At 47.8% G+C, this 18,039-nt stretch overlaps 1 protein-coding gene across 4 annotated transcripts in view; it reads right to left on the minus strand.

The window, feature by feature from the left end:
- LOC117740953 (endophilin-B2-like) overlaps positions 1-18,039 on the minus strand; it is a 34,090-nt gene that overhangs the window by 14,573 nt on the left and 1,478 nt on the right. For 2 of the 4 annotated variants that reach the window (XM_034547633.1, XM_034547631.1), the window contains exons 3-6: positions 16,689-16,817; positions 11,613-11,746; positions 11,286-11,378; positions 8,296-8,358 (exon numbers count right to left, since the gene is read on the minus strand). In XM_034547633.1, the coding sequence (XP_034403524.1) occupies positions 8,296-8,358; positions 11,286-11,378; positions 11,613-11,746; positions 16,689-16,817 (419 nt within the window). Of the gene's footprint in view, positions 1-8,295; positions 8,359-11,285; positions 11,379-11,612; positions 11,747-16,688; positions 16,818-17,367; positions 17,380-18,039 lie in introns of all 4 variants that reach the window. The other 2 variants (XM_034547632.1, XM_034547634.1) reach the window with 2 other exon arrangements.

Below are 18,039 nucleotides of genomic sequence, written 5' to 3' on the forward strand. Positions count from 1 at the left end.
TAGCCCACTGTCCTAACCCCTAACCCACTGTCCTAACCCCTAACCTAGCCCACTGTCCTAACCCCTAACCCTAGCCCACTTTCCTAACCCCTAACCTAGCCCACTGTCCTAACCCCTAGGCCTAGTCCACTGTCCTAACCCAGCCCCCTGTTCTAACCCCTAACCTAGCCCACTGTCCTAACCCCTAACCGCTAAACCTAGCCCACTGTCCTAACCCCTAGCCCACTGTCCTAACCCCTAACCTAGCCCACTGTCCTAACCCCTAACCTAGCCCACTGTCCTAACCTCTAACCTAGCCCACTGTCCTAACCCCTAACCCTAGCCCACTGTCCTAACCCCTAACCTAGCCCACTGTCCTAACCCCTAACCCTAGCCCACTGTCCTAACCCCTAACCTAGCCCACTGTCCTAACCCCTAACCTAGCCCACTGTCCTAACCCCTAACCCTAGCCCACTGTCCTAACCCCTAACCTAGCCCACTGTCCTAACCCCTAACCTAGCCCACTGTCCTAAACCCTAACCCTAGCCCACTGTCCTAACCCCTAACCGCTAAACCTAGCCCACTGTCCTAACACCTAGCCCACTGTCCTAAGCCCTAACCCACTGTCCTAACCCCTAACCTAGCCCACTGTCCTAACCCCTAACCCTAGCCCACTGTCCTAACCCCTAACCCTAGCCCACTGTCCTAACCCCTAACCTAGCCCACTGTCCTAACCCCTAACCCTAGCCCACTGTCCTAACCCCTAACCGCTAAACCTAGCCCACTGTCCTAACCCCTAGTCCACTGTCCTAAGCCCTAACCCACTGTCCTAACCCCTAACCTAGCCCACTGTCCTAACCCCTAACCCACTGTCCTAACCCCTAACCTAGCCCACTGTCCTAACCCCTAACCCTAGCCCAGTTTCCTAACCCCTAACCTAGCCCACTGTCCTAACCCCTAGGCCTAGTCCACTGTCCTAACCCAGCCCCCTGTTCTAACCCCTAACCTAGCCCACTGTCCTAACCCCTAACCGCTAAACCTAGCCCACTGTCCTAACCCCTAGCCCACTGTCCTAACCCCTAACCTAGCCCACTGTCCTAACCCCTAACCTAGCCCACTGTCCTAACCCCTAACCCTAGCCCACTGTCCTAACCCCTAACCCTAGCCCACTGTCCTAACCCCTAACCTAGCCCACTGTCCTAACCCCTAACCTAGCCCACTGTCCTAACCCCTAGCCCTAGTCCACTGTCCTAACCCCTAACCTAGCCCACTGTTCTAACCCCTAACCTAGCCCACTGTCCTAACCCCTAGCTCTAGCCCACTGTCCTAACCCCTAACCCTAGCCCACTGTCCTAACCCCTAACCCTAGTCCACTGTCCTAACCCCTAACCTAGCCCACTGTCCTAACCCCTAACCCTAGCCCACTGTCCTAACCCTTAACCCTAGCCCACTGTCCGAACCCCTAGCCCTAGCCCACTGTCCTAACCCCTAGTCCACTGTCCTAACCCCTAACCTAGCCCACTGTTCTAACCCCTAACCTAGCCCACTGTCCTAACCCCTAGCTCTAGCCCACTGTCCTAACCCCTAACCTAGCCCACTGTCCTAACCCCTAACCCTAGCCCACTGTCCTAACCCCTAACCCTAGTCCACTGTCCTAACCCCTAACCTAGTCCACTGTCCTAACCCCTAACCTAGCCCACTGTCCTAACCCCTAACCCTAGCCCACTGTCCTAACCCCTAACCCTAGCCCACTGTCCTAACCCCTAACCCTAGCCCACTGTCCTAACCCCTAGCCCTAGCCCACTGTCCTAACCCCTAGCCCTAGTCCACTGTCCTAACCCCTAACCTAGCCCACTGTTCTAACCCCTAACCTAGGCCACTGTCCTAATCCCTAACCGCTAAACCTAGCCCACTGTCCTAACCCCTAGCCCACTGTCCAAACCCCTAACCTAGCCCACTGTCCTAACCCCTAACCCTAGCCCACTGTCCTAACCCCTAACCTAGCCCACTGTCCTAACCCTTAACCTAGCCCACTGTTCTAACCCCTAGCTCTAGTCCACTGTCCTAACCCCTAACCTAGCCCACTGTCCTAACCCCTAACCGCTAAACCTAGCCCACTGTCCTAACCCCTAGCCCACTGTCCTAACCCCTAACCTAGCCCACTGTCCTAACCCCTAGGCCTAGTCCACTGTCCTAACCCAGCCCCCTGTTCTAACCCCTAACCTAGCCCACTGTCCTAACCCCTAACCGCTAAACCTAGCCCACTGTCCTAACCCCTAGCCCACTGTCCTAACCCCTAACCTAGCCCACTGTCCTAACCCCTAACCTAGCCCACTGTCCTAACCCCTAACCCTAGCCCACTGTCCTAACCCCTAACCCTAGCCCACTGTCCTAACCCCTAACCTAGCCCACTGTCCTAACCCCTAACCTAGCCCACTGTCCTAACCCCTAGCCCTAGTCCACTGTCCTAACCCCTAACCTAGCCCACTGTTCTAACCCCTAACCTAGCCCACTGTCCTAACCCCTAGCTCTAGCCCACTGTCCTAACCCCTAACCCTAGCCCACTGTCCTAACCCCTAACCCTAGTCCACTGTCCTAACCCCTAACCTAGCCCACTGTCCTAACCCCTAACCCTAGCCCACTGTCCTAACCCTTAACCCTAGCCCACTGTCCGAACCCCTAGCCCTAGCCCACTGTCCTAACCCCTAGTCCACTGTCCTAACCCCTAACCTAGCCCACTGTTCTAACCCCTAACCTAGCCCACTGTCCTAACCCCTAGCTCTAGCCCACTGTCCTAACCCCTAACCTAGCCCACTGTCCTAACCCCTAACCCTAGCCCACTGTCCTAACCCCTAACCCTAGTCCACTGTCCTAACCCCTAACCTAGTCCACTGTCCTAACCCCTAACCTAGCCCACTGTCCTAACCCCTAACCCTAGCCCACTGTCCTAACCCCTAACCCTAGCCCACTGTCCTAACCCCTAACCCTAGCCCACTGTCCTAACCCCTAGCCCTAGCCCACTGTCCTAACCCCTAGCCCTAGTCCACTGTCCTAACCCCTAACCTAGCCCACTGTTCTAACCCCTAACCTAGGCCACTGTCCTAATCCCTAACCGCTAAACCTAGCCCACTGTCCTAACCCCTAGCCCACTGTCCAAACCCCTAACCTAGCCCACTGTCCTAACCCCTAACCCTAGCCCACTGTCCTAACCCCTAACCTAGCCCACTGTCCTAACCCTTAACCTAGCCCACTGTTCTAACCCCTAGCTCTAGTCCACTGTCCTAACCCCTAACCTAGCCCACTGTCCTAACCCCTAACCCTAGCCCACTGTCCTAACCCCTAGCCCTAGTCCACTGTTCTAACCCCTAACCTAGCCCACTGTCCTAACCCCTAACCCTAGCCCACTGTCCTAACCGCTAGCCCTAGTCCACTGTTCTAACCCCTAACCTAGCCCACTGTCCTAACCCCTAACCTAGCCCACTGTCCTAACCCCTAACCCTAGCCCACTGTCCTAACCCCTAACCCACTGTCCCAACCCCTAACCTAGCCCACTGTCCTAACCCCTAACCTAGCCCACTGTCCTAACCCCTAACCTAGCCCACTGTCCTAACCCCTAGCCCACTGTCCTAACCCCTAACCTAGTCCACTGTCCTAACCCCTAGCCCACTGTCCTAACCCCTAACCTAGCCCACTGTCCTAACCCCTAACCCTAGCCCACTGTCCTAACCCCTAACCTAGCCCACTGTCCTAACCCCTAACCTAGCCCACTGTCCTAACCCCTAGCCCACTGTCCTAACCCCTAATCTAGTCCACTGTCCTAACCCCTAACCCTAGCCCACTGTCCTAACCCCTAACCTAGCCCACTGTCCTAACCCCTAACCTAGCCCACTGTCCTAACCCCTAGCCCACTGTCCTAACCCCTAGCCCACTGTCCTAACCCCTAACCTAGCCCACTGTCCTAACCCCTAACCTAGTCCACTGTCCAAACCCCTAGCCCACTGTCCTAACCCCTAACCTAGTCCACTGACCTAACCCCTAGCCCACTGTCCTAACCCCTAACCTAGCCCACTGTCCTAACCCCTAACCCACTGTCCTAACCCCTAACCTAGCCCACTGTCCTAACCCCTAACCCTAGCCCACTGTCCTAACCCCTAACCCTAGCCCACTGTCCTAACCCCTAGCACACTGTCCTAACCCACTGTCCTAACCCCTAAACCACACTAAACCACTGACCACTCTAAACCACTGACCACACAATACACTAAACCACTGACCACACACTAAACCACTGACCACACAATACACTAAACCACTGACCACACAATACACTAAACCACTGACCACACACTAAACCACACACTAAACCACTGACCACACACTAAACCACTGACCACACTCTAAACCACTGACCACACACTACACACTAAACCACTGACCACACACTACACACTAAACCACTGACCACACACTAAACCACTGACCACACTCTAAACCACTGACCACACACTACACACTAAACCACTGACCACACACTACACACTAAACCACTGACCACTCTAAACCACTGACCACACACTACACACTAAACCACTGACCACACACTACACACTAAACCACTGACCACACACTAAACCACTGACCACACTCTAAACCACTGACCACACTCTAAACCACTGACCACACTCTAAACCACTGACCACACACTAAACCACTGACCACACGCTAAACCACTGACCACACTCTAAACCACTGACCACACTCTAAACCACTGACCACTCTAAACCACTGACCACACACTACACACTAAACCACTGACCACACACTACACACTAAACCACTGACCACTCTAAACCACTGACCACACTCTAAACCACTGCCCACACACTACACACTAAACCACTGACCACACTAAACCACTGACCACACACTACACACTAAACCACTGACCAAACTCTAAACCACTGACCACACACTACACACTAAACCACTGACCACACACTAAACCACTGACCACACTCTAAACCACTGACCACACACTACACCACTGACCACACACTACACACTAACCCACTGACCACACTCTAAACCACTGACCACACACTAACCCACTGACCACACACTAAACCACTGACCACACTCTAAACCACTGCCCACACACTACACACTAAACCACTGACCACACTAAACCACTGACCACACACTACACACTAAACCACTGACCAAACTCTAAACCACTGACCACACACTACACACTAAACCACTGACCACACACTAAACCACTGACCACACTCTAAACCACTGACCACACACTACACCACTGACCACACACTACACACTAAACCACTGACCAAACTCTAAACCACTGACCACACACTACACACTAACCCACTGACCACACTCTAAACCACTGACCACACACTAACCCACTGACCACACACTAAACCACTGACCACACTCTAAACCACTGACCACACTCTAAACCACTGACCACACAATACACTAAACCACTGACCACACACTAAACCACTGACCACACAATACACTAAACCACTGACCACACAATACACTAAACCACTGACCACACACTAAACCACACACTAAACCACTGACCACACACTAAACCACTGACCACACTCTAAACCACTGACCACACACTACACACTAAACCACTGACCACACACTACACACTAAACCACTGACCACACACTAAACCACTGACCACACACTAAACCACTGACCACACTCTAAACCACTGACCACACACTACACCACTGACCACACACTACACACTAAACCACTGACCACTCTAAACCACTGACCACACACTACACACTAAACCACTGACCACACACTACACACTAAACCACTGACCACACACTAAACCACTGACCACACTCTAAACCACTGACCACACTCTAAACCACTGACCACACTCTAAACCACTGACCACACACTAAACCACTGACCACACGCTAAACCACTGACCACACTCTAAACCACTGACCACACTCTAAACCACTGACCACTCTAAACCACTGACCACACACTACACACTAAACCACTGACCACACACTACACACTAAACCACTGACCACTCTAAACCACTGACCACACTCTAAACCACTGCCCACACACTACACACTAAACCACTGACCACACTAAACCACTGACCACACACTACACACTAAACCACTGACCATACTCTAAACCACTGACCACACACTACACACTAAACCACTGACCACACACTAAACCACTGACCACACTCTAAACCACTGACCACACACTACACCACTGACCACACACTACACACTAAACCACTGACCAAACTCTAAACCACTGACCACACACTACACACTAACCCACTGACCACACTCTAAACCACTGACCACACACTAACCCACTGACCACACACTAAACCACTGACCACACTCTAAACCACTGCCCACACACTACACACTAAACCACTGACCACACTAAACCACTGACCACACACTACACACTAAACCACTGACCAAACTCTAAACCACTGACCACACACTACACACTAAACCACTGACCACACACTAAACCACTGACCACACTCTAAACCACTGACCACACACTACACCACTGACCACACACTACACACTAAACCACTGACCAAACTCTAAACCACTGACCACACACTACACACTAACCCACTGACCACACTCTAAACCACTGACCACACACTAACCCACTGACCACACTCTAAACCACTGACCACACTCTAAACCACTGACCACACTCTAAACCACTGACCACACTCTAAACCACTGACCACACACTACACACTAAACCACTGACCACACACTACACACTAACCCACTGACCACTCTAAACCACTGACCACACACTAACCCACTGACCACGCACTAAACCACTGACCACACTCTAAACCACTGACCACACACTACACACTAAACCACTGACCACACACTACACACTAAACCATTGACCACTCTAAACCACTGACCACACACTAACCCACTGACCACACACTAAACCACTGACCACACTCTAAACCACTGACCACACATTACACACTAAACCACTGACCGCACACTACACACTAACCACACTCTAAACCACTGACGACACACTACACACTAACCCACTGACCACACACTAAACCACTGACCACACTCTAAACCACTGACCACACACTACACACTAAACCACTGACCTTACTCTAAACCACTGACCACACACTACACACTAACCCACTGACCACACACTAAACCACTGACCACACTCTAAACCACTGACCACACACTACACACTAAACCACTGACCACACTCTAAACCACTGACCACACACTACACACTAACCCACTGACCAAACACTAAACCACTGACCACACACTAAACCACTGACCACTCTAAACCACTGACCACACACTACACACTAAACCACTGACCACACTCTAAACCACTGACCACACACTACACACTAAACCACTGACCACACTCTAAACCACTGACCACACACACTACACACTAACCACACTTTAAACCACTGACCACACACTACACACTAACCCACTGACCACACAACACCGGGTAGCGAGCACTCGCAGCGTCTTCTGATGTTCTGTTTCAGTGACCGTTTGGCTCATGAGGCCATGGACCCTCTGTTCTGAACTGGGATGTGCTCCCTTATGACCAGTAAGCCACTACACCTCCATGTATTCTTTTCATCTCAGCATTTCAGATCAAACCGGTGTGGAGCTGTTGTATATGGCTCTTAATGTTTCCAATAAAAAGGAAACATGCATACACATGTTGCAAACAACTCAAGCATTAGTGATGCAGCCCCCACCTCATTTACTTTCAATAAATTGAAATGATCGATTATATATTTTGGTATTTATTTGAAAGTAAACACATGTCCATGCCTGTATAATATCAAGCTGTGCTGCCATTGCAAAGCCAAAGAAGAGACGCATATCCATCTCACTTCCTCTGAATAGCTGCCACTGTAGCCCCTGGATGATGGAAGCTGAGAGAGCCGTGAGTGTGATGTCAGGGACGCATTCAGTCAGCCACCATAAGCTACTGGTCGTACCTGATCAAGTAAGGCTGCAGCAGCAAAGGGTGCTGAATTCAGCAACGTTGAATTGTTTTGCTCAAAAATTATTATTTTAATTTCTGTCTAGTTTTGTTTTTCAAAAGCTGCGTAGTCTGGCTTTCCCATTCTGCTGGTCTCGGTGAGGCTGAATGGTACATAGGCTAGAGCTCGATGCCTATTAGCATGTTAGCGTAGCTGCCGCTCAGTGTGTGTGTGACTCTTACCGCTGATGCACTGGCAGAGAGAACATAATTTCGAGGTCTTGTCTCCTGAAAATCAGGTGCAGCCTACGAACAAGAGCAGGGAGGAGGAAACACACGTTGGCAGTCATGCAGTTACAATCATTAAGCAGAACAACACAAAGCACACATGGAGCAAAGCAGCAGAAGTGGTGGTGGTATCAAAGTGGTAGAAATGATGACTTATGGCTGTGAATCAATCTGGTAATTAATTAGATTATTAAATAGTTGGAGTCAAATTACCTTCTTATGTTGATGGATTTACTCTCTTGTTGTGACGTTGTTAACATTAAAATAAAAAGAGTATGGAGCAGAGGCCTGTATTGTTTGTATTAAACCATTTTAAACTCAATGGGATGATAGGAGTGCTCCAACTGCTCTGAAAAATGTATGGCTTTACTATTTGCGAGTTCCTAAATGGACACGCTATTTCACATGAGAGATTTCTGTATTTACTTTGGGCCGCACAGGGCCAGTCCTAAGCAAGAGAAAGTCTGTCCCTAACTTACTGAAGGAAGATAGGAAGGAGAAGAAAGAACTTGCCCAAAACTTTTTGCACTGTTACTTAGAGTCAAACTTAATATCTTAGTAAATAATACTGAAGGTGGTGGTTTTCCATGAATATGCTGCCTTTTCTACGTCAAGATGTTTGACTACCGAACACCTGAAACAATGCTGACCCTATTTATTTTTGCTGAAAAAACCTGGTCTTGACCCTGACATCCCCAACAACTACCGGCCCGTCTCCAACCTCCCCTTCCTGTCCAAAGTCCTTGCATCACAACTCAAGTCCCACCTCGATCTCCATAATCTCTACAAACCCTTCCAATCAGGCTTCCGTTCAAAACACAGAAACCGCCCTACTAAAAACCACAAATGACACACTTCTCGCTGCTGATTCTGGCTTCCTCACCATCCTCATCCTCCTTGACCTCAGTGCCGCCTTTGACAACCACTCCATCCTCCTTTCACGTCTCCAGTTCTCCCTTGGCATAACTGGCACTGCCCTTTCCTGGTTCACCTCATATCTCTCGGACCAACATCAATTCATTGCCATAAACAACTGTACATCCTCAACCTCCCCAGTCACCCACGGTGTCCCCCAAGGTCCTGTGCCTGGTCCCCTCCTCTTCATCATTTACATCCTTCCCCTTGAACAAATCATCCGTTGTCATGGTCTCAACTTCCACTGCTACGCTGACAACACCCAACTCTACTTCTCCTCCAAGACCATCACCTCTGTCCCCCACTCCACTCTCACTGATCATGGATGCAACAGAACTTTCTGAAACTCAACTGCAATAAATCTTAAATACTCATCATCGGCCTTAACTCCCTCACCCACTCAGCCCAGACCTTCTCTCTCAACATTGATGGCTCCATCGTCACCCCTTCCACCCAGGTCTGCAACCCCGGTATCATCCTCGACCCCACCCTCTCTTTTTCCTACCCCACGCCAACCACATCACCAAAACGGCCTTCTTTTATCTCAGGAACATTGCTCGCCTCCGGCCCTCCCTGTCCTCTGCCACCACTGAAGTTCTCCTCCATGCCCTCATAACCTCCAGACTTGACTTCAGTATGTTCAGAACTCTGCCGTTCGACTGCTCACCTCCACCCGCCGCTATGACCACATCACCCCGGTCCTACGCAACCGTCACTGGCTCCCGGTCAAATTCAGGATAGACTTTAAAATATTACTCACCACCTACAAAATCCTAAACAACATGGCCCCTCCCTACCTGTACATCAGGACTAACTAACATTCACACACTGATGGGAGGAGCTACCATGAAAGGTGCACCTGTCCATCAGGACTATCTAACATTCACACACTGATGGGAGGAGCTACCATGCAAGGTACCACCTGTCCATCAGGACTAACTAACATTCATACACTGATGGGAGGAGCTACCATGCAAGGTACCACCTGTCCATCTGGACTAACTAACATTCATACACTGATGGGAGGAGCTACCATGCAAGGTACCACCTGTCCATCAGGACTAACTAACATTCACACACTGATGGGAGGAGCTACCATGCAAGGTAACACCTGCCTTATTAAAATTGAATATTCATTGACAGAGATGCCACACAATGGAACTTTTTCCTATCTTTATTCAACGGAGTGGTTTTCAATTCGAGAGCATGACTCATTCTGTAATTCTGAAACTCATTTGCTTTCTATTCTTCTGACCACTCAAAGTGCTTTAATACTAGATGTCATTTTAAATCAATGAGTCGTTCTCAAATTGAAAGTTCTTGTTCTTGAATAAAGAGACAAAAAAAAACACTCAATACCACACTGGATGACTGGATCAACAGTCTAATACAAATTCACAACACATTTTAGATTGTGATTCTAGACATTTCAAATAGCCTAAAGTCTAACATACATGTAACTGAAAGTGGCATTCAGCAACACATTCTTCTGGTACCAGAGAATCTTGGGAAAAGAGCATTTTGTTTATATAACTGCTGTTAAAGCTGCAGTACACAAGCATTTCATGCTAACCGTGGATTAAATGGCTACATGTAAAAGAAAGACTCGTATTGAAGAGAAATATCAAAGTGTATGATACACATAGTGTAAAGAGCATAACAAGAGTGGATATTAACCTTACAATAATCAGGTATACATTAACATGGCTCCAAATGAAAGATAATGTTCTTTGCCGCACTTTTAAATAGGCAATGTTTATTAAACATTTGCCGCAACAGCTTCATATGGTGATAATGTGTGTGTAATGTTGTGTTGAGAGCTTTTCGAGCTGCAACTCATAGGTTATAGATTAAACAGTAAAGGGGATGTTCTAATGCACCTGGAGATTCAATATGGTCACAGTTCCCCAAGAAGTGTGTCTATCTGTACAGGCTGGCCACTGTGGATGTCACGCTTACTGCGATTGAAAAACCCTGACAGAGGACAAGAGGATGAAGAACTACAGGAGCAACTTGAAATGTTATCTCACCGCTGCTTTGGCTTCTGCCACTTTGGCTTTTTTTAGACGTGCTTTGCAGATGTCAAGATCCAGACGCCGATTCTCCAGAAGTCGCCTCTCTTTCTGCAGAGGACAGGAGGGATCCAATCAGAAACCAGTTACCTGCAACACTAGGTTTCTATTAGCAACTAACAACACAATGAAGAAACCGGCTCCAAGAAGAAGACTTTCCACAGAATGCGGCAGTATCAGTTACCAAGTGTCCATGGCAACATACATCTGTCAAAATCAAAACACAGTTTTCAAGCACCCAGGTCTTACAGTAAAGTAGCGAGTAAGAAGGTCAATCAGTCTTACTGATATAGTCCTCCAGTCTCCTTCAAGGAAGTTGCGTAGAGGACTGAGAAAGCCGGCGGCTGAGGTTTGGAGGAGCTCGCGCTCGGCTCCGCCCAGCTTCTTCTGGTACTCTCCCACTGTGATCAGGGTACTGCCTACAAATACACGTTACACATTATGTAAAACCCATCCGCAATCAGTCTGACCACAATTTAGCCCAATGTGCAAAATACAGGGGGATCCGGGGCTTTAGAAAAATATATTTTTAAAAGTATTTTGTCACTTGCAATTATCACAACATTGTATTTTAAAAGCTAACTAAAACCAGCAGTATTAATGAATCAAATAGAAAAACATGCTTTTACAAATATTAATACAAAAAAGGTTGATTGTTTCTTCATAAATGATATTGCCATTGAATAGCCGGTTGGTTCTGGTCAGGCCTTCTTCCATGGGTTGTGCTGTTCTAAATGGTTCAAAACGTTACCATGGACAACCTGAAAAGCAAGTGGATTTTTTTTATCCTTAGACATCATGGTTACACTCAGTTAAAATATTATTACATTTCAAGGTAAAGTAAGTAGGTTTGCTGTGGCTGAATTGTGATAAAACTGTAGTAATAGTAGTAGCTCTGTGGAGCTGTGTATTGCTACAGACCTCAGTAGTAGTAGTAGTAGTAGTAGGAAAACACCAGAGCACCTTTAACCTTATATATGCTTCCTTTGGGCAATATTATCAGGAAATACTCCATAAACTTTCATTGTTATGCAGACGAGTGCGAAGCGGCAGGGATGAGAGTTAGCACCTCCAAATCTGAGGCCATGGTGCTCTGCCGGAAACCGGCGGATTGCTCCCTCCAGGTGGGGGCAAACTGCCTACCCCAAGCGAAGGAGTTCAAGTATCTCGGGGTCTTGTTCACGAGTGAGGGTAAGGTGGAGCGGGAGATCGATAGGCGGATCGGTGCGGCTGCAGCAGTAAAACAGGCGCTGTACTGGTCCGTCTTAGTGAAGAGGGAGCTGAGCCGGAAGGCAAAGCTCTCCATTTACTGGTCGGTCTACGTTCCAACCCTCACCTATGGTCACGAACTCTGGGTCGTGACCGAAAGAACGAGATCTCGGATACAAGCGGCCGAAATGAGCTTCCTCCGTAGGGTGGCCGGGCTCAGCCTTAGAGATAGGGTAAGGAGCTCGGACATCAGGGGGGAGCTTGGGGTCGAGTCGCTGCTCCTTCGTGTCCAAAGGAGTCAGCTGAGGTGGTTCATCTAGTCAGGATGCCTCCTGGACGCCTCCCATTAGAGGTTTTCCGGGCACGTCCAACTGGTAGGAGGCCCCGGGGAAGACCGAGGACACGCTGGAGGGATTATATCTCCCGGCTGGCCTTGGAACGCCTCGGGATCCCCCAGAATGAGCTGGAAAGTGTTGCGGGTGAGAGGGAAGCCTGGGTCGGCCTGCTGAACCTGCTGCCACCGCGACCCGACCCCGGATAAGCGGGTGATAATGGATGGATGGATGGATGTTATGCAGATGATATCCATTAATATATCTGTATCTATTATCTTGTATTATATCTATCGATCAAGCCAGACGTAACCATCCAGTTAGTATGTTTTAAAATCAGACTTAGACTCAATTCCTTATTATAAGGCTGCTCTAGAGAGCTCATAGTACCATGTTACCCCACTAGAGAGCGCATAGTACCATATTAGCCCACTAGAGAGCGCATAGTACCATATTACCCCACTAGAGAGCTCATAGTACTATATTAGCCCACTAGAGAGCGCATAGTACCATATTAGCCCACTAGAGAGCGCATAGTACCATATTAGCCCACTGGAGAGTGCATAGTACCATATTAGCCCACTGGAGAGTGCATAGTACCATATTACCCCACTAGAGAGCGCATAGTACCACATTAGCCCACTGGAGAGTGCATAGTACCATATTAGCCCACTAGAGAGCGCATAGTACCATATTACCCCACTAGAGAGCGCATAGTACCATATTAGCCCACAGGAGAGCTCATAGTACCATATTAGCCCACTAGAGAGCTCCTAGTACCATATTAGCCCACTAGAGAGCTCATAGTACCACATTAGCCCACTGGAGAGTGCATAGTACCATATTAGCCCACTAGAGAGCGCATAGTACCATATTACCCCACTAGAGAGCTCATAGTACTATATTGCCCCACTAGAGAGCTCATAGTACCATATTAGGCCACTAGAGAGCTCATAGTACCATATTAGCCCACTAGAGAGCTCATAGTACCATATTAGCCCACTAGAGGGCTCATAATACCATATTAGCCCACTGGAGAGCTCATAGTACCACATTAGCCCACTGGAGAGCGCATAGTACCACATTAGCCCACTAGAGAGCTCATAGTACCATATTAGCCCACTGGAGAGCGCATAGTACCATATTAGCCCACTAGAGAGCTCATAGTACCACATTAGCCCAATAGAGAGCTCCTAGTACCATATTAGCCCACTAGAGGGCTCATAGTACCACATTAGCCCACTAGAGAGCGCATAGTACCATATTAGCCCACTAGAGAGCTCCTAGTACCATATTAGCCCACTAGAGGGCTCATAGTACCACATTAGCCCACTAGAGAGCGCATAGTACCATATTAGCCCACTAGAGAGCTCATAGTACCATATTACCCCACTAGAGAGCTCATAGTACTATATTACCCCACTAGAGAGCTCATTGTACCATATTGCCCCACTAACGAGCGTATAATATTAACTCTGCTTCCTCCCCGGAGTCGTTGTGACTTCACGTCTCATAGGGTCCATTGGACCTGGAGGTGTCTGATGCTGGTGAGCCGGCCTCCCATTGGCCCTGCTGATGCCCCGCCCCCCCCCTCCTCTCTACCTCCTTCTGTTTCATGGATTGGAGTTCCATTCATACATTGTCATATTCATGTAATGTGTTTATGTAACTTTGTAAATGCTGTTCATTCTGTACACATGACATCTATTCATCTGTCCATCCGGGAGAGGGATCCTCCTCTGTTGCTCTCCTGAAGGTTTCTTACCTTTTTTACCTGTTGTTTTTCCTGATCCGATGTGAGGTCAAAGGTCAGGGATGCCGTATGTGTACAGATTGTAAAGCCCTCTGAGGCAAATTTGTAATTTGTGATATTAGGCTATACAAAATAAACTGAATTGAACCATATTGCCCCACTAACGAGTGTATAGTACCATATTAGCCCACTAACGAGCGTATAGTACCATATTAGCCCACTAGAGAGCTCATAGTACCATATTAGGCCACTAGAGAGCTCATAGTACCATATTAGCCTACTGGAGAGCTCATAGTACCATATTGCCCCACTAGAGAGCGTATAGTACCATATTAGCCCACTAGAGAGCTTATAGTACCATATTAGCCCACTAGAGAGCGTATAGTACCATATTAGGCCACTAGAGAGCTCATAGTACCATATTAGCCCATTGGAGAGCTCATAGTACCATATTAGCCTACTAGAGAGCTCATAGTACCATATTAGCCCACTAGAGAGCTCATAGTACCATATTAGCCCACTAGACAGCGTATAGTACCATAGTAGCCCACTAGAGAGCGCATAGTAGCATATTACCCCACTAGAGCGCATAGTACCATATTAGCCCACTAGAGAGCTCATAGTACCATATTAGCCCATTGGAGAGCTCATAGTACCATATTAGCCCATTGGAGAGCTCATAGTACCATATTAGCCCACTAGAGGGCACATAGTACCATATTAGCCCACTAGAGAGCTCATAGTACCATATTAGCCCACTAGAGAGCTCATAGTACCATATTAGCCCACTAGAGAGCTCATAGTACCATATTAGCCCATTGGAGAGCTCATAGTACCATATTAGCCCATTGGAGAGCTCATAGTACCATATTAGCCCACTAGAGGGCACATAGTACCATATTAGCCCACTAGAGAGCTCATAGTACCATATTAGCCCACTAGAGAGCTCATAGTACCATATTACCCCACTAGAGAGCTCATAGTACCATATTAGCCTACTAGAGAGCTCATAGTACCATATTAGCCCACTAGAGAGCTCATAGTACCATATTAGCCCACTAGACAGCGTATAGTACCATAGTAGCCCACTAGAGAGCGCATAGTAGCATATTACCCCACTAGAGCGCATAGTACCATATTAGCCCACTAGAGAGCTCATAGTACCATATTAGCCCATTGGAGAGCTCATAGTACCATATTAGCCCATTGGAGAGCTCATAGTACCATATTAGCCCACTAGAGGGCACATAGTACCATATTAGCCCACTAGAGAGCTCATAGTACCATATTAGCCCACTAGAGAGCTCATAGTACCATATTACCCCACTAGAGAGTTCATAGTACCATATTAGCCCATTGGAGAGCTCATAGTACCATATTAGCCCATTGGAGAGCTCATAGTACTACTAATGTTTTACCCCATATGAGCCAGCTCGTAGCCTTAGATCCTCCGGTGGGGCCCTTCAAGGCCCTTCAAGGCCCTTCAAGGCCCTTCAAGGCCCTTCTGGTTGTTCCAAAGTCAAGGCTTAAATCAAAGGGTGACCGGGCTTTTGCCATCCGAGCCCCTCGACTTTGGACCGACCTACCTGGGGGGAGAAGACTATCAGAATCAGTAGCTTCTTTTAAATGACTTCTTAAAACCCATTTTTTAGAACTGCTTTTAAGTGATGTCCTTTTATGCAGTTCTTTGTTTCCCCTATTTTAGTTTGTCTGTTCTGCTTTATTTTGTATTTGTAATTTTCTATTCCTCTATTGTGTTCATTGCCTCATGTATTTCTGAAGTGTTTACTTGTATTGATGTTATGTTTTTACCTTGCTTCTATGTAGAGCACTTTGTAAACTGTTTTTAAAGGTGCTATATAAATAAATGTATTATTCTTCTTCTTCTTATTATTATAGTACCATATTAGCCCACTAGAAATCTCATAGTACCATATTACCCCACTTGATTATTATTGCGACTATACAGGATGAGGCTTCGTAAAAGCATACCTCAAGAGTACGAAGCAGACAACATGTTGATAGTCTCATCTGATGAACAACTGTTTCCTGAACAGCAGCACTGACCATATGGCGTCCCTGGACCAAATTCATTGGCAGCTTCCAGCATGTACTGGCCCAGCAGCTCTGAGTTTGTGGTCCTGGAGGGAAGCTTCTTATCCAGCTTGTCATAGATGAATTCCTCTATTCGAGCACCTGGATAGCAGCAATAAAGACATCTCAGGGAAACTGTGCACACAAGGACAAAAACATGCTTGTGCCCATTTGATTCAGAGTTTTATGATCCTTTGTTTGTTTTTTTACACACAAGTTAGTACAATTTGTTTTTCCTGAACCAAGCAATCTCAAAATCCAGTCCACCTGGGTCACACTGGACATGGACTGTGTGATCCAGTCCACCTGGGTCACACTGGACATGGTCTGTGTGATCCAGTCCACCTGGGTCACACTGGACATGGACTGTGTGATCCAGTCCACCTGGGTCACACTGGACATGGACTGTGTGATCCAGTCCACCTGGGTCACACTGGACATGGACTGCGTGATCCAGTCCACCTGGGTCACACTGGACATGGTCTGTGTGATCCAGTCCACCTGGGTCACACTGGACATGGTCTGTGTGATCCAGTCCACCTGGGTCACACTGGACATGGACTGTGTGATCCAGTCCACCTGGGTCACACTGGACATGGTCTGTGTGATCCACCTGAACTTCCTCCTTCAACGTGCTCGGGAACAGACTTACCGGTGTGGTCAACTGGAGCATGGAGGATTAGAGAACACAGAGTTAGACATCAATACCAAAGTCCAGTGTACCAGTCTATACATGTGAAGTCCATTACAGAATCATGTAGAACGAGTAGACATTTAGAAAAAAAACATTTGACATTTTAGTTTAAAAAGGTACGGTTGGTAATCATCTTCAAAAATATTGTTTGTGCTTTGGTTGAAATTCGCATAACATCCTGACAGCAACCAATGAATCAAATGCGCTGACAGAAAAATAAGAATCATAATCTGGTATCAGGACTGTAATGAGCCATCCGATCATGTCCTTGGGCCAGAGTCTAATGATTGGAGCATTCAGCTGCCCGTCTACCTGGCCGGGTTCTGCCCTTCACTCAGTGCTCCACAAGCTGTGGCAACAGTAGCCATGTTAGTTGTTTACGTTTATCATCATCATTTTGGGGAGGGGCTTAGGAGGGAGGTCAGGGTTATTGATTTGGCAACGGTCTGCTAGATTGAGCAACTTTAGCAGGCAATGCTGCTAGCTACTCTTATTGGAAAAGAGTTTCTATGTCGGGTCATTCTTCTAATCTAGTGATGGAGTATTCTTGCTAGTTTCTCCAGATTACCAACCCGGCTTTAAGGTCACGTGACGCGCTGCAGAGAAGGCCGTCTTTAAAACAAGGTCTAC

Source organism: Cyclopterus lumpus, chromosome 12, assembly GCF_009769545.1.
Source record: "Cyclopterus lumpus isolate fCycLum1 chromosome 12, fCycLum1.pri, whole genome shotgun sequence".
Taxonomy (NCBI): domain Eukaryota; kingdom Metazoa; phylum Chordata; class Actinopteri; order Perciformes; family Cyclopteridae; genus Cyclopterus; species Cyclopterus lumpus.